Source organism: Alligator sinensis, unplaced genomic scaffold (assembly GCF_000455745.1).
Source record: "Alligator sinensis unplaced genomic scaffold, ASM45574v1 scaffold1226_1, whole genome shotgun sequence".
NCBI classification, from domain to species: domain Eukaryota; kingdom Metazoa; phylum Chordata; order Crocodylia; family Alligatoridae; genus Alligator; species Alligator sinensis.
In genome coordinates this window covers 437,024-461,755 of record NW_005842447.1, presented here as the reverse complement: position 1 = coordinate 461,755, position 24,732 = coordinate 437,024, and the positions used below count along the sequence as shown (strand labels likewise).

The 24,732-nt window shown below is 44.2% G+C and overlaps 1 protein-coding gene across 6 annotated transcripts in view; it reads left to right on the top strand.

Moving 5' to 3' along the window:
* The window catches only part of MYLK (myosin light chain kinase), a 389,516-nt gene that overhangs the window by 182,275 nt on the left and 182,509 nt on the right, over positions 1 to 24,732 (top strand). For all 6 annotated transcript variants that reach the window (XM_025212143.1, XM_006030459.3, XM_025212141.1 and 3 more), the window contains 3 exons: positions 11,934 to 12,141; positions 19,986 to 20,034; positions 22,608 to 22,773. In XM_025212143.1, the coding sequence (XP_025067928.1) occupies positions 11,934 to 12,141; positions 19,986 to 20,034; positions 22,608 to 22,773 (423 nt within the window). The remainder of the gene's footprint in view (positions 1 to 11,933; positions 12,142 to 19,985; positions 20,035 to 22,607; positions 22,774 to 24,732) is intronic.

Here is a 24,732-nt window from a genome sequence, read left to right as displayed (position 1 = left end):
AGGGAAAGTAGAAAGACAGATGTTGCCTCCAGTGGAATGATTTATTGATGTTTTCCATCAAAAACTAATTCTTGCCACCCACCATTCTGGGATTTCAGCACCTGGCTCAAGCTGCATGAAAGTGACCCCTGCTCGAGGAGTAAAGTATGAGTGCCAGTAACAGATCCATTAACCAAATACTGTTATAGATGCATAGAAGAGCACATAGGTGTGATTGCTTGTCACATTGTACTGGAAGGGTAAGACCACAGAGGAAGGCACCTTGAAAGTGTCTGCAGCTGCTAGTGGTGCTTTAGAGTTGTATGAAGATGATGATCTATATTGGTATCAAAAAGCTGTGGGTCTGGGTCTGGTGTCTTTGCTTTTGTGTGTTGTTTGGTTTGGATCAGACAGAGAAAGCATTTGAACCTTGGTGTATGTGTTTCTCCCCCTGCCCCCTTTTCTCCCAGTGACTTGCCTAACCAGAAGGCTTTTAGCCATTCTGGGGCATGGGGGGAATTTATCTTTCTTCCTCTCGTACTGCTGATAAATTCTACCTTGGTTGAAATGGATATATGCATTCCCAGCAGAGAGTTCAGGTTCTGATGAGCTGACACAATCAGCTTTAACTATGAGCTATGTATGAATCTGATGGCACTGGCTCTGTTTGGTGGCTCTGAACCATTGGCTCAGTCACTGGCTCTGTGCCATGCCCAAGTCTGCCACAGAGAAGCATGTCCCAGCAACGTGCTCCTGCTCAGCTCATGCCAAATCCCAGAAATGAGGCTGTAGCCACATGACAGCAGCTTGCATCCTGAACTCATTTCAACTCTCTAATTTGGGGGATTTGGTATATGGGAACAAATAGGCGGGACATGGTGCTTGGTGGTGGACCAGGCGTGTCCTGGAAACAGTGTGGATATGCCCACAAGGTCCTCCCAAAAACTTGGCTTAAAATACTTGCCACCTTATTACTACTGTACTGGGCACCCTATTTTCCTCCTGCATCACTGACACCCCTTATCTAGGGCTGCAGCAACATCATCTCACATCCCACGAGCATTTTTACCTGGGGCCTTTTGCCACAGTATAACCTGCACTCTTAGTTAAGCCATTTATACACTTAGAGATGCTGGTTCCCAGTCCTGTGGCTACCTCAGGAGACCAGGCTGCAGGAATCTTTTAAATCCTTTAAACTACACACACAAAAATGATGCCAGTGGTGCTTTAAAATCAGTTTTGTCAGTGGAAAACCTGCCTCCAGGCAACATCGTGGCTTTTTACAAAGCAATGCAGAAGTGCTGAAGCAAGATCTGAAGAACACTCATGAGTGTGAAAGAATTTTCCATAAAATAAACTGGGATTTTGGGAGGTGTTGGGGGGTTGTCTTCTGCGAGGGAATTCTAGATCACCTGCATTGGCATTAAGGACGGCGTAAGCATGTCAGAAAGTTGGACTTCCATGTGAAGATGTCATTTCTGCCCAAGTCTCATATTTGGATGCCTTTGTCAGACATCTGTGGAAATCTTGGTGCATTGCAAACTGGGAGAGTGAAAATGCAAGGAATGGCCTCAAATGTAAGGGACAGATATCCAGTATGGACATTTTTGTATCTCCTAGCTCAGTCTGTTCTATCCTGCAGCTCAGTCAAGGCATCCGCTCAAGAGGAGGGCAGCGCTTCAAGGATGTCCTCAAGGACAACTTGAAAAAAATGCAACATTGACATCAACTCATGGGATAATATTGCCCAGGACTGCCCCAAATGGAGGAAGAGTCTGCTACGGGGATTTCAGTACTTTGAAACCTTACGATGATAAGAGGAGATGGAAAAGCGGGAGCGGTAGAAACAGCATGTCACGGATTGAATCAAGAAACCAGAGCCACCCGCCCACACACATGCCCAAATTGCAACAGAGTCTGTCGATCTCAGCTCAGCCTCATCAACCATCTTTGGACCCACAGATAAGACAATCATGGAAGACAATCATCCTCGGCTGTGAGGGATTGCCAAAGAAGAAGGCATTTTTTCTATCCTAAATTCGCAGCTTCTGCCTAATTTAATGGAAAATGGGAGAGGGGGAAATAAGACTTGGGGTCAATGATTTGAGAATTCAGCATTCAGGATTACTGTATGTAGTTAGTTACCTTACCTTTTACCAAGATATACTCCACTGGTGCTCCAGCTGGACTGGGGTGTCAGAATGGGCCACAAGTGCTCATTGTGGCATTTGAAGTCAATGGCAACTGCACGTAATCAGCACCTCTGGAAAACAGCCAGTGGTTTCTCTAAAGGGTTAGGGTGAGTTATGGACATCAGTATTTGCACTTCAGGAAGGGTTTTGAATGAACTTGTGTTAGTAGCAAGGAAGTAGGAGGCCAGTGCCAAGTCTAGTGCAACATCTTACTCCTCCTGGCCCTTCATACTCCTGAATTTTATGAACTGTATCATCCGGCAACTGTTTCCCATCTGCTGTCATGGTGAGAGAAATGATTGAAATCCATGTGGCCTCAGTATTTTAACATTAAGGACTTAAAGAGAATGTGAACTTTTTCCTTCTGTGCTGATATCTCTGCAGGCGATATCAAGGAGTTCAGAGTCTCCTAAAAGTCTCCATCAAAAGGGTCCAGGCAAAATGGATGTTGCTTGAAGGTTACTTAAACCTATAGAAGGGACCTGGCACAATGTGTTTGTTGTTTGATATTGTTTTAGAAATGAATGCTGAGGAATGTCAGAGGCTGCCAGTTCAGAATGAAAGTTAGTTGTAGGGTTCGGAGGTGCTTCACAGATGTTTCATTCCACGACACTTTTTTTTGAGAGGCCTGCTTGAAGATTTGTGTTATCATTTTTCTCTCGGTGCCCCAGATCATTTGGAAAAAGAACCAGACACTTGCACACACCAATTGTGAAGAATTATGTCTCTGCAGAGTAGTTTTCTAATATAGGTAACACCCAAAGAATTGATTTATGTCCACATGGAACAGGAAACCTAAACACCAGATGTAATGGACCAGAATTTGGCATTTAAACCTACGAGCTGGAACTGTTTATTAGAAAAAAATTGACCAGGACACACTCTCTGTAAAATAAAAAATAAATACAATAAATACTTAGTTTAGGTCATCCTTTAAAATGAGTTGCCTTTAATCCTAGTGTTAAATGAAACAATAGCTTTCAATTAGACCACACAAGGTTCTAGGCCACTTTTTTTAGTAGGGATGTAGTACACACTTGAATAAAAGTAACATTGCTCTGTTTGTGAGATCATAGCTCAGATTCCAAGTGTCTTTAACATTTTAAGATTTAATTTTTGTCAGACAGGTTTTTGGCCTAGAAGCAGATTTTTTTAAAAAGAAGGATTAAGTATTCTTTAGTTAGTCTTTTTGTGCTTAAACTCTCAGAAGGAATTTAAATGTCTCCCTTCCCTTACAGTCACCATCCCCTCCCCTCGAAGAACATCTGTTCTTCATTTGAGAAGCTGGGCTGTAGTCTGAGCCCAAGTGGACTCATCTCTAGAACAGGACTCGGAGGAAAAAGCAGTAGTAACCAGAACTATATTTTTTCATTTGGATAATAAAAATCTTGCCATTTCTCTGGTTCCTATCTATTAAGTTGACCTTGTCATCTCTAAGTTATAGTTCTGTTTCCATAGTAGGTTTTGAATATAGTGTTCAGTAGGGTCATGCAAATATTGGCTAGCCCAACACCAAAGGACTTTCTTCTCCCATCAGACACAGGCTGAGGAGGGTATGTATTCAATCACTCAAGAAACCTACCAGTTTGAGATGGAAAGAACCTAGAGCTGTTTTAGATCACCCATGGGGCCTGCTGTTCAGTTGCTCGTAGAACTGTCCTTGTGCCAAATATTCTGTGAATCCTCATTCTTATTGTAGGAGGACAATCAACCGACTGGAAAGATTTGACGAGATCTGTAGCAGGAGGAAGAGTAATGAGAAAGAAGGATGGAAAAGTTGTATAGACTGTGATAAAAAATTAGCTCCCCCCAGTGTATAGTCCAGTGTTATCCTTGTCCTAATATTGATTCACTGCCTTGGTGTGCTGTTGTTGCCTTCTGACTTTAATTCCAGTGGCCATGCTATTGTGATACTTTCACTGTACAAAAGAATAGCTGGAACTGCAGTTGTCTATCTGTCTGTCTTTCTACTGATAGCAGATGCTCCGGTTTCAATACCCAGCATTTTCTTTCTAGTTCATAGATGCATAGATTCATAGATGCTAGGGTCGGAAGGGACCTCAATAGATCATCAATTCCGACCCCCTGCATAGGCATGAAAGAGTGCTGGGTCTAGAGGACCCCAGCTAGATGCCTAGCTAACCTCCTCTTGAAGACCCCCAGGGTAGGGGAGAGCACCACCTCCCTTGGGAACCCGTTCCAGACCTTGGCCACTCGAACTGTGAAGAAGTTCTTCCTAATGTCTAGTCTAAATCTGCTCTCTGCTAGCTTGTGGCCATTATTTCTTGATGTGTGCCAAAGAATGAGGTGCTTTTCTGTGCAACAGCATTAGCGACTTCAGCAGACTATGCCTAGTAAACAAAGGCACCTATACATGAGTGCAGAGGCTGCTCCAACACGCTGGAATTTCAGTGCATTGGAGCAATCTCAATTAATTGAGTCTGCTGGAGCATGGCAATCGCTACGATCCAGCAGCCTCCTGTGTCTCGTATATCAGCATCGCTGCGCTTAAAAATGGCAGTGGAGGTACTTGAATTGAAGCTTGTCAAATGAGCTTTAGTTCAAGCGCCCCCTCTGCCATTTTTAAGGCTGGGGACGCTGATACACGAGACATGATGGCACTTTAATTAGAGCTCCTCTAATTAAAGTACCACCCCCTTGCTCCTGGAGCATGTGTAAAAGTGCCCCAAATGCCTAAACACCTCAGAGCACATTGAGAACCTTTCAGGTTTTTAAACCGAAAAGCTTGCTAAAAAATTTATTTCCAACTATTTAAGTTGGCCTAATAAAAGATATCATATTCACCCAAAGAACCTTGTCTGCCTTGAGAACCTTTGGCACCATACTCCTATGTCATAGACTGTGTTCACAGGCCCTATCAAACACTTACTGTTGAATACCCAGAATTTATTCCCTTTCAACCCTGCTGAGAGTAAAAAAATAATAATAATTCTCAGCACTGCAAGAGTCAGGAGGAGCAGCACACCCATTGGTGTCAGAGGAATTAAAACCGTCTGGTACATTCACCAGGGTGTTATGTCCTAACCTCCTATGGCCATGGCAGCCCTCTCAAAAACTGGCAATATTAGCTAGCTAGAGAAAACCGCATTTGAAACCAAGCGTGCAGTTTGAAGAGCTGAGTAGGATGAATCATATTTTTATGCACCTCAGTATTTCAGAGATAAATCTAAGAGCATCTCCTGCTTTACATGCCTTGAGCCATTCAGATTCTTCCTTTACTTGCTTTGGGCTTGATTCTGGATGATGTTGAACATAAAAGGAAAGGCCGGGAACAAAGACTGTGTGTTTCTAAAACTTCTGCATTCTTGGTCCAAAATTCCTCCAGTTCTCTAGCAAAATGATTGTATTTTTAAAGGGACTCAATGTTCTGTTCAACTGGATTCATATTGCTGTGGATTAAATTTGCTATATGAAGGAGGTAACTTTCATGCTCTGGATTTTGGCATATGGCTGAGTTCCTTAAGGCCAGTGTTTTTGGATGTGAGTGATTTGGCATTATTATTGCGGTCATACTATTGTCCCACCTGTACCTGCATATGAATCTTGATAAGTCTTTTTGCTTACCTGCCAACTTAAGAATCAAAGATAGACTTCTTATCTGCCATTTATCTCCTGGGCTTATTCTTTTCTGCTGTACATTGCTGTGCCTGAGAATAAGCGGTATCTGACTTGCATGCAGTCTGTAACTGACACAGCTCAGTCAATATAAGAATATGCAGGAATTTAGAATACATTGTGGGATCTCTTCCATCATTTCCTATAGCCTCTTTCTCAGTCAAAAAAGTACACAAAATTCATCAATGTGTTTGGCAGTATTTTACATTTTGGATTGCAGCTCTTCATCCATAAGGAGAGGTTTCATGCTGTGCTCTTACATGCACTGTTGACTCCCTTGGAGCCACAGATGGCTGCCTAGGGGCAAGATTTGACTAAGGTTAAAAGCATAAATACAGCGGCGCATCAGTTGGCCCTGAGTTGCCATTGTGATTTGTCGTACTTTAGTGTACAAACTGCCCGTGTGTGATATGGGTATATAACTGGCTCCTATGAAAAGCACAAGCCACCAGCCATGTTCTAGAAAATCATATCTCTAGAGCAAGGGTCATTTTGCTGCCTTGGAATCAGGGAATGCTGGTCATAGCTACCTTTTTGAGTGGCACTCCCCCGAATGCATAGCTTCAGCAGGTCTTGCTCTTCTCATCCTGTGCAGAGACCTGAGCCCTTGTCGTGGAAGTTTCAAAGGCAGGAAGGCCCCCCATCCACCTACCATCTTTCTTCCTTGGTGCATGGAACAAAAAGCCTGGTCTGTATGAGCAGGATTTTTCAGGAAGACCCAAGCAGCTAGCCAAAAAAATGAAAACCAGAAGTGTTCTATGCCAGAGTTTGCTTTTCATCATTATCATTTCCTGTTGCTTATTATGTATTGGAGGGAGGCTGCAATGAAAAGCAGTGGTCTCCTCCAGAGTGGTGGTACTCATGTAAAGGAAGGAAGGACAGGGCTGTAAATACAGTTTATAGCCCTATGCTTCAGGGCATTAGATAAGCAGATAAATTCCGCCTCACTGTGGGTGCATTATTCAAGGCAGATGTTTTTTACTGAGCTCTGGAAAGGTTAGAAAAGGAATTTAAAACCTGCTGCAGTTCTGGAATTCGTCCACCAGCATCAAAACCCAGTAACCAGTCATTCCTTTAAGGGTCCTTGACACTTTCATGGCAAGACTATGCATTTCGGAGAGCAGTTGGCTTGGTTTGAAACACATTCCAAACCTAAACCTGAAATAAATCCATGCAGAAGAGCAATACTGCAAACTTCTCTCCATTTCAGTTTTAAGCTGCTTATTAAAGAACAAAAAAGCCCAGAGCTCGCAAGGAGAATGACTGACTTAACCCATCAATGGGAAAGCATATACTGATCAGCCAGTATTTTTCATTTTCTACGTGGAATATTTCCTCAACTTTTTAGATGTACTCTTGTCTAAAAATATGCAGATGTAATGCATACAAAATAGATATGGAAAGATTTGAAAGCCGCTTGATCATAACTCAGCCAAATGATACTAAAGGGTCATATGTAATTGCATACCAACATCTGAAGGCTTGGGTAAGAAAAGTTTGCTGCGCTCCAAGTTGGTGTTAGGAATAATCCAGTAAAATATAGTAAAGAAAATATAGACTGAATCTCATGTAAAATATTTCACAGCCTAATACATTATATTAGTTGAAATAGTTCCTCCAAGAAAAGTGATGGAAGGCTGTTGCTCAGGTCAGTAGAAGCTGAACTGGACCATATATACTAGAAGCAGCACCATAGGGAACAATAAAGCATTGACAGCAGAATGGAGCGACAGTTCCCTTCTCATGACTGTGATTATATCCATTCTGCAAGAACGTGGGCATCTTTCAGTGAGGAGTGGGGGTTGAATTATGCTCATGAGCCTGATGCTCCACAGGTGTGGTTGGTAATAGCTAGAGACTTCCATGGAGTGGTGTCTTTTTGCACAAGCTAAGAATTTGATTTAACATATATTTGGTTAATGTCATTGTTAAAGAAATACCTATCTGTAAGCCGGAGGGGGGGGTGGGGGAATGTAAGTGTGTAACAACAGTCCAGATCCCATTTTGTGTTAACTTTAAACACAGTAACACAGGACTGGGAGCTAAAATCTCTATTCTGATACTGACTTTGACCTTGAACAAGTTGCTCACCCTCTTTGTGGCTCAGTTTCCCAACAGCGGGAAGATAATAATGTATTCTTCACAAGGGGACAAGAAGACTCATGCATTAAGATATAAAGCACAGTATTGATTCAAGCAGCTTTCTGTGCCTATGAAGAGCCCTCCTTGTAAGAGAATTGTAATATTTAATCAGTCAAAGAATCCCTATAGCAGGGAGGCTTCTGGCCTTAGGCTCCTGCAAATGAAATGCTATATAGGACTGGGGGAAATTTTTTTTCCACCTGAAAGAAACTTTTAATTTTTCCTGAAAACAGTGAAAATCATGCTATCTTGCTCAAAAAATGGCAAGGAGGAGAAAGGAGAAAGTGGTTCATACTCTGTTTTGTACATACATGCACAGCCGGGCACCAAAATGCGGTGAAATTTTTCAGTTCTCAAGTTTTAGCATCTGCTGCCTCGGAACAGAACTTAATTTTATGTGAAAGGTAAGAATTCTTGTGGGTGATCCCTTTTATTAGACCAACTGTATGTTTGGCATAAATGTAGGTAAGCGTTTGGGCATCACAGCACCCTTAGGCCTCCCTGATACCCAAAAGTTTGCTGTGTCTATACCAACTGTACAGTTGGTCCAATAAAATATATCACCCATAAGATTTCTTGCCCTTCACATATCTCCTGGACCATCATGGCAACATCATCACCTCAACACTACCAAAACAACTGAATTTTGTGTTTCATGATAAATTGTGTTACATTGTAAGCAGGATAAAAGGGTCACTAGCAAATAGGAAGTGCGCAAAACCAAATAAACCTTTATTTTGTGCATTGTTCCTATAGGATTTTGGATCCCTAAGAACAGGAAAATTATTTAGTTTAGGAGGCTGGAACAAGAACATTCTGTTTTTGAACAGGTATCTCAAATGGGGTGAGAAATACTCTTAACCATTTCTTATTTTGCAGTTTGATAATGGGGAGTACAATGAGATGATAAGTTGTTTCTGTGATATGCATGTTACCTTTTTAATGTAATGTATTGTCACTGCTTTGGTTAGCCACAACTTCCATAGTTCACAGTACCTTAGCCATCATAACACCTCCCCTTACACTTAATACGCATTGTATTGTGCATGCTCTTTTAAACTATACTTTATCAAATGGATGCTTCCTACAAAAAAGGTTTTCCAAGCTGTAGAGGGATTAAGACTTACATTCCCAATAATTTCATTGACATATTTGAAGTACCTTTACACTTACTGTTAAAAACTTCTTGGAATGTGTAAATTGGGAAAAAAAACACTTTAAAATTGTATTTAATTACTTTGTGCATCTCACCCAATTTAAATAATGAAAATACAGTGGTCATTTTCATTTCCTGCTTTTTATGGGTTTGCCTAGTGATAATATTTTCAAGTTAGAGCTACGGAAGTACAGTATTTTGAAAACAAATGCAATTGTTTTCATTAAATATTTCATAACATTTTCAAAAAGAGATGTAAGTTTTTACAGTTCTTTTTTCTTTTGTCTGTCTTCCTGCAAGACTAGAATAATTTCTGGGCTCAGTTATGGCATTAGGCTAAATTCTTTTTATAAACTAAAATATAATGTCCCGAGGAAATCTGTATCTTTCTAAATTGCTCTATAGAAGTAGCTTGACTTTGAGGTAAGTTATTTTCCCCTGGTAGTTAGATTTATTGCCTCTGACGGATTCTTTTCATCCATAAAACTTCTTCTTTCCTCCTATCTCATGACAAAATTCCGCCTCTGAAATACCAAATCAAATTGGATGCAGTGTAACAGAGCTCCTCCCTTCCTTTCAAGCTAAGTCGGGCCACATCTACTCAGGTCATGGTTGTGGTACCCCTTGGGGAAGCCCCCAGGTTCAGCTGGAAGTGGTGGTGGTAATTTATATAGGTTTCCTTCTTCCCACTAAGTGCCTGCTAGCCCAGTGCTCCAGCATGATGTTAAGGAGCACCAGTATGTGGGAATTTCTGTATTTCAGATGTGATGTAAATTAAAGGGTGTGGCTACAGGATTGTTTAAAAAGATTTTGCATTATCTAGCTATCACAATACCTCCCGGTTGCAAAAGGTCCCAAATTTCTTTCAGCTCAGAACATAGGTGCTGCTTGATTAAATTGGGCTTGGAAAAAAAGCCTAGATCGGGAATGGAAATTCCCTCCAGCATATTCATGATGTTGTCCAGAGTGTAAAACTTTAATGCCTGCAAAGACATACTATACTCTGGGTACTTCATGCCAAAGTTGTCACATCACTTGCCAAAAAACCTAGTACCTGGGGAGTTAATGGAAGGGAAAAGACTTCTGACAGCTGTAAGATGCTATGGTTAAACTCCTGCAGAAGAAATCCAGCTGGCATGAGGTGAGGCTACATTAAAAATGAAAGGCCTGATTTTGAAAGAGAGCTGAAGAATGAGTAAGGCTGGTATTGGCCAAGGGTTATACTTAGGGCTAGGTACAGACATTCAAAAAGCCTGAGGAGGAATTCATCTAAGTTGTGCAATTTTCTGTAAGCAGCATAGTTTAGATCAGTAGTGAACAGAAGGCACATTTGACCGGGGCTGGGGGGTTGCAAATCTTAGACCAGGTTATGCCATTTTTAAATCAGTCTATATGGGCTGAACTGCTGTTCTGTTACAGGTATGGACCGGTTTCCAATCTCTTATACTGGTAAAAGTGTAATGTCTGTACCTGGCCTACCTAGGAGAGTGAGAGTGCAGGGAAAAAAATCAGGAATCTGAATCAGGACAGAGAAGGAACGTTGGAGGAGTCTGGCTGAGGCACGGGTAAGGTTTATCTAGCTGACAACAAAGCATTTAAAGTTTGCCCACTGATGTGGGTAATTTGGCAATTGGACAGGAAGCTACAATAAAACAGAGCAAACTGCAAGATAGGTTCTTTTTAATAGGGGGATGCAGCTGACGGAGACTGCTTATTCCCTTGTAAGTCATTGTCTTAATCCACAGACTCTGTAAGAGGTTAAAGCAAAGAATAGAGGCTTTAGAAAATGGTTTGTGGAATCGAATGATCAGAGCAGGGGGAGAGAGGAGAAGGGGAAGCTATTGTAAGTGATGTGATTGCGCCGGCTGGAAAATGTGTATTCATGATGCTTCCAGGGCATGTGGCTGGGGTTAGGCACGTGCCCTTCTGTGTGGCAATCAGTTGTTCAGCTCTCCGTTTCCCCTGTCTCCCCGTGACCTGACCAGCCACATCCTCAGCGGTCTGCTGTCCCTGACTGGACGGGTCAGTGGAAATGTGCTAATTTATCAAGGCTGAATTCCTGGCCCAAAACACCAGCTGAAGTCTGTGAAGTGAACATCCCGGCTTTGTTTCTTTTTTACCCTTAGTAATATGTTACTGGGATTTTTTTATGTAATGGACTTGTGGCTTCTGTTCAGTTGGGATTGAACGGCTCTTTGCTAGCTGACTAGTAAGCAGATTGAAAAGTCTTGTGATAACTGTTGTGGGTGGGCATTACCTGCCCTGTGCAAGTCCTTGCTCTCCACTTCCCACCAGGAGATCTGAGTACCTCTTAAGGCTGGTTAGCCTCAGGGCCAGACGCGTATAGATCCCAGGGGTATTGGCTTGAACCACTGTGGCTCAGCACACATAAAAACTAGATCCTTTTCACTTAGATTGATAAATGCAGATTTATGGCGGGACCTGAATTCTAGGCAGAAATGTTAGAAATGTTTGATTTAAATGCCTTGCATGCTTAAATGTCTCTAAATCTCTGTGTAATTGGAACCTGGACCTCAGAATGCCTGATTAGTGGCTTTAAATGTGTTTCCATGGACAAATCATTCTAATGGAAAACTTTCATGCACAGATATCTGCCTAAGTCGTATTATGAGTTTAACAGTTTGAGTTGTCCAATAGTTTTGCCATTTGTTTAGGTTCTGCCATTTGGCTTAGTAAGTTTATGTGTTTAACAGTTACTGCTTCAAGAAGTTTCCATTGTATTGCAAAATGTCCTACATTTCTTCCTGATAAAATCACTTTAGTGATGTCTTTTATCTTCCCTTTCTTTTCTCAAACCCTCTTTCCAGGTCAGAGGCTATCCAGAACCTCAGATCACATGGTACAGAAATGGGCACCCTGTACCAGAGGGAGAGCACTATGTAGTGGACCGCAGCATCCGAGGGATTTTCAGTTTAGTAATCAAAGGTGTGCAAGAAGGGGACGGTGGTAAATACACATGTGAAGCTGCGAATGATGGAGGGGTTCGGCAAGTGACCGTGGAGCTAACAGTAGAAGGTAAGAGGATTATTATTGCCCTGCTTCTGAAGGGCTCCCATTTGCATTAATTGCAAAATGTGCACAGTGGTTCAGATTATTCAGCTAGCAGGCAAATATCCAGTGTGTTCAGTGCTTCTCATTGTTACATAAGTAGGACTCATTAGCTGCTTTGTCTCCTCATAGGGAAGAATGGTCTCAGCACAGGATGAGTAGCCAGGAATTCCCTATTTCTAATTCTGTCTCTAACATAGATTCCTTCTGTTACAGGAACAAATCAAGTAGCTCTATACTTTCAGACTTTCCACTAGATTTAAGGGCCTCCATATTTGGGTGCTGTTTTTTTGTGATCACCTGTGTTGTCTAAACTGTGAACAGGAAATAACCCATAAAATCCAGTGTCATTAACAGCTCTTTTGTTGCTAAAGCTTGGTACAATGTTTTCAAAACTTAGGTGGGGGTTTTACTTTGAAACAGTGGAAATCTCTGAACTGTATTGCACACCTCTATATTAGAGGTGTGCCAGAGTGCTTAATGAGACTATGTACTCCCCTGGAGGTAAGGTGGGCCCACATGCATCATGAATGGCACTTTATTTTCTAGATTCTTAACTGAAATTCATGTCAAGAAATAAAAAAACAGTTGATCAGTGTCTACATTAAATGGGTCAATGTCATGTACAGGTTTCCCTTGATTTATGCAGTACATGCGTTCCTGGAAAACTGTGCATAAATCAAATTCACCTAAAGGGAACCCAGTTTACAATTTAAGAAATAGGGATACGTTCCCACAGCCATGAGGGAGGGAGGAAGTAAGGCTGGGACTAGGGAAGGGGTAGGGGGAAGGGTGCAGCACAGCCCATCAACCGCTCCTGGGGCTGCAGCAGGGAGCAAAGTGGAGGGAATTGTAAGTGGGTGCAAGGCGGGGGAGGATGTGGCTCTTGCTCCTACATACACCCCGAGAGGGCTGGGGGGCTGTGCTGGGCTCTTCCCAGGGGGTACTTCCCAGCCGGGCTCTTCCCAGCCTGCAGCCCTCCTGGGGTGTGTGTAGCAGCAAGAGCTGTGCCCTCACATCCCGTGCCCTGCACCCACCTACAGTATCCTCCACCTTGCTCTCTACTGCAGCCCTTGGCCTCCACTTCTCCCCACTCACCCCAGCCCCTGCTGCAGCAGACCCAGGAGCAGCCAACACCACCTGCCTGCACCACAGCATGGCGCAGCCCAGGGGCTGGGGTGAGTGGGGACAAGTGAAGTCCTGGGGGGTTCAGGGCACGGTGCAGCCCAGCGGCTGCAGGCAGCTGGCATTGGCCGCTCCCAGAGCAGCTGCAGCAGGGACTGGGGTGAGTGGGGCTCCGGCCCCACAGCCTTTTCCTTTCCCCCCAGAGATTTACTTGCTTGGGGAGGGGCACCTATGCTGATTACGTAAGAGTAAATATACCTCACAGATAACAAATTTGGGTATAAAAAGGGGCATTGCATAAGAGCAAGTTTGCATATACAGAACCCGCATAAATCTAGGGAAACCTGTACTAAGGGCCTGATTGGATGTTCATTGAAGTCAGGGGAAGGCACCTATTGACTTCAACGGAAAGTTGGACCAGTCCCATAAATTCCTTCTTTCTGTTGTAAAGATGCTGATTCCTGCCAATCGGATGATCAGCAAGACTTCACAAATCCTCTAATTCCCTGGGCCCAAGACATAATAGTTTCATAGCAGGTAGGGTCGGAAGGGACCTGAGCAGATCATCAAGTCTGACCCCCTGCCCTGGACAGGAAAGAATGCTGGGGTCAAATGACCCCGGCTAGGTGTCTCTCTAGCCTCCTTTTGAAGACCCCCAGGGTAGGAGCGAGCACAACTTCCCTTGGAAGTTGGTTCCAGGTCCTAGCTGCCTTGACTGTGAAGTAGTGCCTCCTGATATCTCTCTCTTAGTGTCATCCGCGAATTTGAACAAGGTGCTTTTCACCCCCTCGTCCAAGTCACTGATGAAGATGTTGAATAGCGCGGGCCCAAGGACTGAGCTCTGGGGAACCCCTCTTCCCACATCCCTCCAGGCTGAATAAGACCCATCCACCACCACTCTCTGGGTGTGGCCCTCCAGCCAATTGGCAACCCATCTAACTGTGTAGGCATCAACACCACAATCTCCTAATTTTTTAATGAGAATGGGGTGAGAGACAGTGTCGAAGGGCTTCCTAAAGTCCAGAAAGACTACGTCCACTGCAACACCTGCGTCCAAGGATTTTGTGACCTGGTCATAGAAGGCCACCAGGTTGGTCTGACAGGACCTGCCTCTAATGAACCCATGTTGGTTGCCCCTAAGCATACATAGCAGAATGTATTGTTGGGGGTATCTCCCTGAGGCTGCAAAAATCAAATTTTTCTGGAACTGTGGATACCTATTTGCCTTGAAACCAGTCAGGAGCCTGTTTGATGGAAACATTAGCCTTCTGCCCATTTTTTTCTTCTTTTCCCACATCTGGTGATCTTCTACAAGTGTATGCATGCAAGGTGCGAAGCTCAAGCCTAATAGCAAAGGAACGGCCATTGTAGATTGCTCTGTCCTGAACAACTTTTCCCATTCCCAGCCCAAGTGCCCTGGTCACCAGTACTGCATTGTACCCACTTACCTTACACTGTTGGCTTAGTTTCCTTCTGATCTTCCTTCTGGAAATCCTTTGCTGCAGCTGTCATCCTTCCAGTTGGTAGCAGCAGGAGCTCAGGGATTTTTTTTAAGAGGTTGCCAGCACTGTTAGCTCATTAACTAGAGTAGTGCTGTTAAGCTATATGAGGTGTTTACTTCTTCACTTCCTCCTCCTTTTATTCCTTGTGTCTGCCCATTTTCCCTCTGCAGCACACCCAGCCCCTGCTGGCTTTGGAAGGGCACATGGCCTAAGAATTGTTCATTTTCATACTAATTTAAAAAAGGATAGTAGAAATCCCTGCTAAAGACTAAGGGGCAAATTTTCCATGGGCATAAGGAGGTGCTACTTCACTGGAGCCAGTGCAGTTGCATCTGCTGAGTCTTTTGGGTGAAGATAGCCATAGACACCTGCAAGACCTCTGCTTGTTTTTAAGTTAGACCTATTTGAAGGAAAGGAGAGAGTTTTAAAAAAACCCAAAACAACAAGTGTCCCTGGCCTCTCTTTTTGTTTCCACTAGATCCTGATGGTTCTTTGGTGTTATAAATACATAAGACAACAGCCCCAGCCCTAAGGAGTTTACTGTGTTTCTGAGACACATGGAAATGGCCCTGCAGTCATTGGGATGTGGCAATCACAGTTGTGTTCGTGACACAGCAGCATCTGATAGCCAACAGGATGCAAGTGAAGGACTGTGCTCCTGGCGGTCCTCCCAGCTCCCCTCCATGTATGGTGCTGTTTGCAGAGCAGAGACGGGTTTTAATCGCATACTTCTGTCACGTGGGAGAAAGCTAAGATCAAATCCAGGAATTTTAAAGGGTACATCTGCTAATTAGATCCCCATAACCTGCCAGATCTGAAACTCGGAGGATCAGAAGAAGAGGGTCAGAATTCAGCTACTCTGTCATGCTGTTTGCAAGCTGGCTCATGTGCTTGTGTCAGAGCCCTTCAGGTCATGACTTCCCACTGAATCCAAAGCATCTGCCCTACCTGGGGGGTGGGGACTTCTGTGTCTGTTGACGGTCAAAGATTTCTAATGGAAATCCCCCAAGTGCAGCTTGAACTGTGCAGAGTTCTGCTACAAACGCTTTTACTTTTTGTTGTAAAAAATTCTGCACGGTTTTTCCCTTTGTGATTCAAATTTATTTAAATCAACACGGGTTTGAAATTGGTTTTCCACTTTGGTTTGCTCAGTTCTATATTCAGGGTTAAGTAATTCACTGTGATAGAGTGCCCAAGAATTGATTTCCTCGGTGTTCAGCAGAGGCAGCAGGCTCTATTCCAATAATCCCTCCATTTATCACTGATGAACAATATTGATTTATTCGATTTTCAGTGCTCACAGCTAACTGCTGAACTGAATTGCAGTCTAGCTTTTCCATCCAGAGATTGTGACTGGTTACTTTCTATCTACTAAGCTTGCCTTATGAGATCTACTGTTAATATTTATGAATATCTCAGGAATTTCCTTTTGTCAAAGCAGTTTAATGCAAGAACTCTTCACCCCCTGTTCCATTATCAGGTTTTTCATGTTAAAAAGCTAGCTGCATTAGTCTGTACACTAGGTGGCACTAAGTATATACTGCATTGCACACAGCCCCTGTGTCACCACTGTTGGATGGGATATGCTGTTTTCCCTTTGAGAAACACACTGGGTGCGTCTACATGAGATGTTTACTGTGCAGTTGACTGATTAGCTCCACAGTGAATGTCTCAGCGTGTACACGTGCACCCCTATTAGGGTGCATGAAACAAACTGCTGCGGAGTTTTTTTTGTGTATAGCAGTGCACAAGTAGACTCAGGCCAGCTGGCTGGGGCACGAGAGTGCTTCAGTGCCGGGGCTACCTGCCAGCTAGCCCTGCACTGAAGCACTCTCGTGTCCCAGCCCGCCCGCCCGCGCGCGCCCCCCCCCCCCCCCCAGCCACTCCGCAGCACATTGAGCCCAGTCAGAGCAGCCCTGGGCTGGCAGGCTGACCCCCCAGGTCTCCTGCCAGATGGGGCTGCTGCAACCCAGCTCAGTGTGCTGCAGTCTGGGCACGTGTGCAGATGCAGGCCCTGGAGCTTTCCAGGAGCAATAAGCTCCACAGTTTATTGCTGCCTCCTAATGGCATGTATAGATGTGCCCACTAGAAAGAAAAGGTGACATGGAGAAATATGTAAATAAAGGTATAGCAGCTCTATAGTCAGATACTCTGCTCAGGAGGTCTCACTAACTCTGCGTGGAGCTGTCAGTGCTCATCACTTTTGAGGCTATAAGCCCATGGTAGCCAAACCATGGCTCATGAGCTGCATATGGCTCATCAGCACGGTAATTGCAGTTCTCTGGGAATTGGTTGAAGCCCCGCCCACTTCTCCCCGAGACAACTCAGGGGGACAGCGCAGCCTGGCACCTGCCACCACTCCTGCTTTTCCCACAGGGAGCGTGCCCTAAGCCTGTGCTTCTCCCTCCTTCCCTCCCTCTGGGACATGCTCCCTGCAGGGAAAGCCAATGTGGCTTGGTGGAGCAGGGCGGGGATCGTCACCTCCACTCTGGGTCGCTCAGCACCCCCCTCCCTCCACCCCCAGCTCTCCGGCTCTTAAACTTCGGTGGAGGATCAGAAGTAGCTCCCAGGGTGAGTAACTCTGGCCACCCCTGCTATAAGCAGCTAAAAGTGGGGTCCTGCAGTATCTTTCCCAAAGTTACAAAGTGAGAATCAAGAACCTATAGGTTAGGGAGTGTCCTTCTCAGCAGCTCGGAGGCCGAGAGGGATCTTGGAGTCATAATTGACTCCAAGATGAACAGGAGCTGGCAGTGTAACGAGGCCATCAACAAGGCCAATCGCACCTTGTCGTGCATTAGCAGGTGCATGACTAATAAGTCAAAGGAGGTGATGCTCCCCCTCTGTGTGGCAGGGGTCAGGCCGCAGTTGCAGTACTGTGTCCAGTTTTGGGCGCCGCACTTCAAGAGGGACACAGGGAATCTCGAGAGGGTCCAGAGGAGGGCCACTAGCATGATTAGTGGCCTTCGTGATAGACCCTACAGGGGGAGGTTGAGAGAGCTGAATCTCTTCAGCTTTCACAAGAGACAGCTGAGGGGAGATCTTGTGGCCGCCTATCAATTTATTAGGGGAGGTCAACGGGGAATAGGGGAAGCGCTGTTTACTAAGGCGCCCCAGGGAGTGACTAGGAATAACGGGTGTAAACTAGTTGAGAGTGGATTTAGGTTAGATATTGGGAAGACATTTTTCACAGTAAGGGTGGCCAGGATCTGGAATGGGCTTCCAAGAGAGGTGGTGCTATCACCTAGCTTGGAGGTTGTCACAACCCAAGGGTGTGATTTTTGTTTTGTGTGTGCTTTGGCACCACTGAATTATGTTCCCGCTAAATTGCAGCTTCTTTGCACGGTGGAGTTTTCTGCTGCAGAGGAAAGCCCCGGTGTAAAAGAATTCCCACCAATTTGTAGCTTTCTTTGCAGTGTGCATTTCTTCTTTGCAGCCTTGAGTGGTTTCCACCCAAGTTGGAGGACTCCACGAACACCAGGAGGAGGAGACTTCACGCTGTGTGAAGATCTCTAAGCGCTGCGGAGCCTATTGGACCCAGTGCATTTCAAGCAGGCAACAGGGGTCTGATCAGCCTCTAGCCTCTCCCCGTCACCGATCGCAATCCTCAACGTATCCCTCTCCCTGCGTGCACAAGTTCCACGGAGCCTAGCAAACTTCGTGTGAGTCTATTCAGAGCACAAGTTCCACAGAGCCTAGCAAACTTCGTGTGAGTTCGAGTACTTTCTTCGGTTGGCACGACAGGCTCGCGGTTTAGAGCCTCCAACCGGATGGGCTAGAAGAATGTTCACGGGAAGGAACTCTAGTCCGCCTCTCTTCTTTTCTGTCTGTAACTGCAACTCAAGCAAGTTTTCCTGCCTGCACCGCGACCATCTTCGGTGTAAGTAAATAATCTTAAATCAACCAGTACGCGTCCATGCCTAATTCCAGCGTGTCGCCTGTTCTCTCCGACCCAGCGTGCCCGGGCTGCTGGCCACAGCCCGCGCGGCGCGAAAAAGGGCCCGGCCTGCTCCCGGCCCGCACAGAGGTCTTCAAGAGGAGGCTAGATAGTCACCTGGCTGGGGTCATCTGACCTCGGTCCTCTTTCCTGCCAGGGGCAGGGGGGCGGACACGATGATCCATTGTGCTCCCTTCCGACTCTACAATCTATGAATCTATGAATCTATGAACCAAACAAATCTTTGGACTTCAGACACCTGTTTTAATGCATTCTCCACTGGACCACAATGCAGAGAGGAATTTATATTCTTAAATAATTACTCAGTCAAACAGCAGCCAACAGGGTCTTTGGTGTGAGTCAAAAGTTTTAGATTGTGGACCTATATTCCAGGCTGTTTAGATCAAGGATCTGATCCAAATGCATATGTGATCCATATTCAAATATCTAAACCGATCTATAGTGATCTCCTGTATTTCACAGCACCATAAGCATAAGCCAGATGAGGAGTTAGTAATTCATGCAGGCCACAAGAGGTTAAATTGCAGCCCTTGGGCTCCCACCTGACTACAACTTTCCCCCATTGTTCTAGCTGCAGTATCAGCCAGGGGCTCCCCCTGTCCCTGGCTTCTGCTTCCTGCCCCTGCACCAATGTACCTTCAGTGCTGGGGGAGCCTGCCGCCTGGGGTGTGTTGCAGTAGGGGATTTCATGGGAAGCTAAGGGTGAGTCAGGGCACAGAGGGGCATGGGGGATGCAGAGAGCAGGTGTGGGGGAGACTGCAGTGGGAAGGTGTGGGGAGTAGCAGTAAGGAAGTGCCAGGAGCAGCAGTGGAGGAGATGGGGAATTCGGGGCGGGGGTGTGAGGAACAGTAGCATGGAGCTGCCTGGGCACATGGTGAAGGCTGCAGTGGGAGGGCATCCAGGCCCTTGGTGCAGCAAGGGGAGGCATGTGGCTCCCATGACTCATGGCCCTCACTGATGCAGCCCCTGCTTGTGCAGTTCAATGGTTTCTTTCTGTGAGTGTGGCCTAAGGGGCGTGCAACCCCCAGCCACTTAGAAATTGGACAGCCCTGAGCTAGATGATAGGAAAAATATCCCATGCTTTAGGAAAGTGGGATTACTTCCCACTATCTCTTTCCTTTATAGTTGAAAGAAGGAGGAGCCGATATTAAAGTAACCTCTGGCATCTGTAGTATCTAATAATTTTGACAAGGCTTCTAACTTGCTGTTTTTCATTCATATACTTGCAGGAAGCTGCTTGAAGAGATACAGCCTGCCATCCGGTGCCAAAACCCCAGGGTAAGAATTCTGGTGGCTGTGGAGATTTTTAGTGCATGGATCTACTTAAGTTTTGGTGGGAAATCAGGAAAGGTTTTTCTCTTTAAGGAAAATCCACTTCTTTTCCTTCAAGTGACTTTTGCCTTCCATCCGTGCTGTTGATTCCTTTGGAGGGTTGGTTAAAATGTTTGAGTTCCATTTGTTCCATCGTTCTGCACTTCCGTGGTTCTCCTCTATTAAGCTGATTCTCTCCCTGGAATCATGTCTTGGAGCAAGAGTTGCTCCATTTTAGAGCTAGCATTAGTAATAGTGGAGCAAAGTGTTCCAGGTATGATTTGAAAGTTGAAGGTGAAATATAAAACAATCTTTCTCTTGCTGTATGCTAGCTGTTTCGTGAAATGGGCAAAGTTGGGTTTTAAATTTCTGGGCCTGATCCTGTTTGCAGTTCAGCTTGGGTTTACACTGCTAGAACATTGATTTGTTCCTGATTTATACCAATGTTTTTGTGTAAGCAATAGGGTCTCAAAGACCCAAACAAAAATAAATGTCCTTGCTTATGTTAGTGATCAGAGCAAAGATTATTAACACTGAACATTTTAATTTCCGTTTTGCAATGGCCTGTGTTTGTTTAATTTGTAGAGGGCGTTCAGACTACGGCAATGAAAATAGGCTACTTTTGCAAATGAAATGGACTGTGTTGTTGTTGCAAATACAAATGGGAAGTCTGCATGTGCTAAATATTCCTATGGGAGAGGAATAGCCCACGCTGCCATTGTAGTTGCTTAGTTTTCCCTTTCCAAAGAGCTCTCCTAATCAGTTGCATTTCAGTGGAGTTTGAAAGATTTGTCCTCCTATTTCAGCCCCTCATATTCTGTTCCTGCTTACAACTATTTTTATAATTTGCCAGTTGGGAAGGTTGACATCCAAACACCTTCATGACTTTTTTTATATGTGTGTGTATATATATATATACACACACACACACACACACATCATGAAGGTGTTTGGATGTCAACCTTCCCAACTGGCAAATTATAAAAGTTCTATACAGGGACAAAATATGAGGGACTGAAATAGGAAGACAAACCTTTCAAATTCCTTTGAAATGCAACTGATTAGGAGAGCTCTTTGGAAAGGGAAATATGTAGTTATTTAATGTTAGGTATACCAAAACCCAAGAGAGGGAATGAATCTGTAGGAACATTCACCAACCTGCAGCTGAGGGCAGTAATGATATTTTTTTCTTACTACATGGGTATGCATATGCACATTCACGTGTGTGTGTGTGTGTGTGTGTACAACCACACCTCTTAAATTCGGAGAGTAAACTATGTGAAAGTCTCACTTTAGGGCGAGCCATCAACTAATTTATTCTACAGTGAAATGTATACTCTTCTTGGATATTACACTTCACCATTCTTCTCCAAGATTTTTCACCTATGCCTTTTCTCTGCAATCCTCTTCATCATAATTTTGTCTTAATTAGCGTCTTCAAGTTGCCCATATGGCAACCATCGTGTCTTGGCAGCTCCTTGGACTGAGGCTGTGTGGTCTGTATTAGCATGCTGATGCGTAAGGCATCTCCTTCACGTGTGGAAAACGAAGGCCGTGAAAGTGGCTTGGCTTGCTTTGGAGGCTTTGTGGGGGGAAAAATCACTGTCTCCTGTGTTTCACTAATGTGGTGTTTGGTTGTACTGTGGCTTTACTGGAGCTCTTTGATATTAACAAGTCTAAGTGGCACTTTTTTCTCTTGCTCCAATAAAGTTTAGTATTTCTGAGTTCTGTGATGGAGACTGACTGTTCTCACTGAGTAGTACTGTAGTCTCACTACCATGGCAAAGAACTGTGTTCCACAATTTGTCATCCTTATAAGTAGATTTGAACCAATCCTGCCAACAGTTATTCATCACCACCATTTATCGAAGTTCATGTGCTTTGTTTATGCTTGTGCCTTTTTCATTTTCGCCTTGTGAATGTTTTTGTGTACGCGTTTCCAGGCAGGGACACTCACTAAAGCGGTGAATTTCCAAGTGGACATGGCCAGATAGTTTTGCAAAGTAAATTTCCAGTTCATCATTCCAAGGGATTCTTGGATAGTTAAATGCAATATTGCGGTAAAATATTGTTAGAATCATTCTGAAGAGCGAGCATTTTACCAAATTAAATAGATCTGTTGTCCACTGTGATTAATTTGCCCAGCTCTAGCTATAAGCAACCTGGATTGCCAGAAAGAGCCGTGATAGTGTGTGCTCTGTGCGCACCGGATGAGGGAATGAAGCAGAAAAATGTTCAGTTACATGAAGAATTGAGAGCAGTGGTTTCCAACAAGTTAACCTGCAATGTATACCTCTTATCACAGGGCAGCGTTAGGCTCCTTACACTGGTCACATGGCACTAGTTTACTTCAGTTTTCTAACTACCTTTTTGGCCAAAAATGTTATCTCCTGCTGATATTTCAAGCTCAGTGTTGGTTGCTACCTGCCCTGTTTTAACGGTTGGCAGACCACTGTTCTAAAATGCTGCCTGAAGTCTGCTCTAATTACAAGGAAAGCTCCCGATCCCCTGTAATATCAAGCTGTTTGTTGCCTTTCCAGGGGCCGATTTTCTGTTCCAGCTGTGGAGAACAGGCCAAGCATCTGGGGAGAGAGCCCACCGAAGTTTGCTACAAAACCCACTAGAGTCATTGTCCGCGAAGGACAAACAGGGAAGTTCTCCTGTAAAATAACAGGACGTCCACAGCCTCAAGTAACTTGGTTTAAGGTATGATTTTGCAAGAGGGTAATGGTTTTGTTCTGCCTGAAAGCTCCTAGCTTAGGAGGACGATCTGGTTGCAACTGTTATAGGACAGATGATACAACATCTCAAAAGCCAGCAGACAACCTAAAGGGTTACATACTCCCATAATTTGCAAGCTGAACAACTAACAACAACTGAACAATTAGCAAAGTCCTTCTTCACAGTTAGCCTCCTCTGTGCCTTGCCTTTTTACTCTCACAACTGATACTGATTACCTGAACCATAATGGTGCCTAAAACACTACTGGGGATCAAGACCCTGTTGCACAAACACCAAGTAAAAGACAGTCTTTGGCTCCAAGGAACCTAGGCTATGAACAGGAAGGGTAGACAAAGGGTGGAAAAGATAAGTATTGTCATCTCTGTTTAACAGCTGAGGCCAAGAGAGAGGAAGCAGCTTGCTAATGGTCACAGAGGGAATTGTGTGAGAGCTGGGGACTGAAACCTGCTTCACTGAGACCCTGTCGCTTCACATCAGAAGTGAATGTTTAGTTATAAGTGAGAAGCCCCTCTACCAGAAAGTGAAAGTCAGCAGTCGAAAGGCAGTAGTGGACAGGTATATTTTTTGACAGGGAAAATGTTTGTAAATAAAAAAACACCCCTCCAAGTTTGGAAAACAGCTCATCCCCACCTGTATGACGAATGTGAAAGAGTCAGAGAAGGAAAACATTTGAGCATATGAAATGCAGAAGCTGTGAAACTCAGGTCTGTTTCAAAGCTGGGAAGCACCTGTCATTTGCCCATTAAAATTACTGTTGTAAGGCAATTGTAGGTCTGTTACTCTATTGAAAAAGCTGACAGGAACAAAATGCTAGTAATTTTTGTTCATTGCAAATGTTTTCCACCAAAACAATGTTGCTTTTGAGTAAAATTGAATTCTTGCAATTGACTTGTTTATCCCCAGCTGAAACAACCTGCGCTTTGCAGAGTTACAGATGTGTCTGCTTCTTCAAGATTATTGAACTGAAGATTCGTTCCATTTCCTACCTTCTTCCTCCTGTCTAGTAATTGGCCGGTTGTCTTCTGCATTACACCGTGGAGCATTGACCATATGATGAGAAATGAGGGGCATTTTCTTACTAATGTTCTTCTGCTTCCTACAGATTTTCTGCCAAAAAGTAAACAATCCTGTGAGTCAGTGGAGGAAAAAGGATTTTCAAGTGGCAGAAAGGAAAAGTGTTTCAGAGCTGAGGGAACTCTGTCCCAGTGTCTGGCCACTGCACTAGAAGCTGGCTATGGTTGTAGTACACTGATGCCCAGAGGCCCCAGTCACTGTTTGATGCTCTGTTTTACTGTACAAACTTACAATAAAAGACAGTCCCATAAACCCAAGAACTTTTGGCTAATCTGCATTTAATTAGCCCAAATGTTTAATATATTGCTCAAGCAAGCAGTGGTGGGGTATGATTTCTCAACACAGGTCTAACATCGGCATTCAATAGCCAAGCACAGCAACTATGTGATAAAACAAGATCCATAATTAAAACTATACTTTTCAGAATCATGTCCATTTAGAGATGCTTTATTCCTTTCTTTGTCCCACTTTATTTACTTGCCCATTCAGAAAGAACAGCAGTTTGTGTTGGATCACACTGGCATCAATTTGTTCTAACTCCCTTTCTGTTCAGGTAGGATTTATGGCATTCAGACCATAAAAAGCTTATTGAGACACCAGAGGCATGCAGTGCACAAAACCGAACATTTCTCATCCAGGACTATACAATATGTTTTAAAGAGAGCTCAGTCTTTCCCCTCCTGCATAAAGAGCAGGAAAACTTGTGGTATTTGAAAGCAAATGATACCTTTTTATGGTAGCACTGTAATAGATTGTTTCTAATTAGTTGCTCAGGCTGATTTTTAAAAGCCAGAAGGGACTACTTGGATCATCTGGTGTAAACCCCAGTGTAACACAGGCCAGCGAACA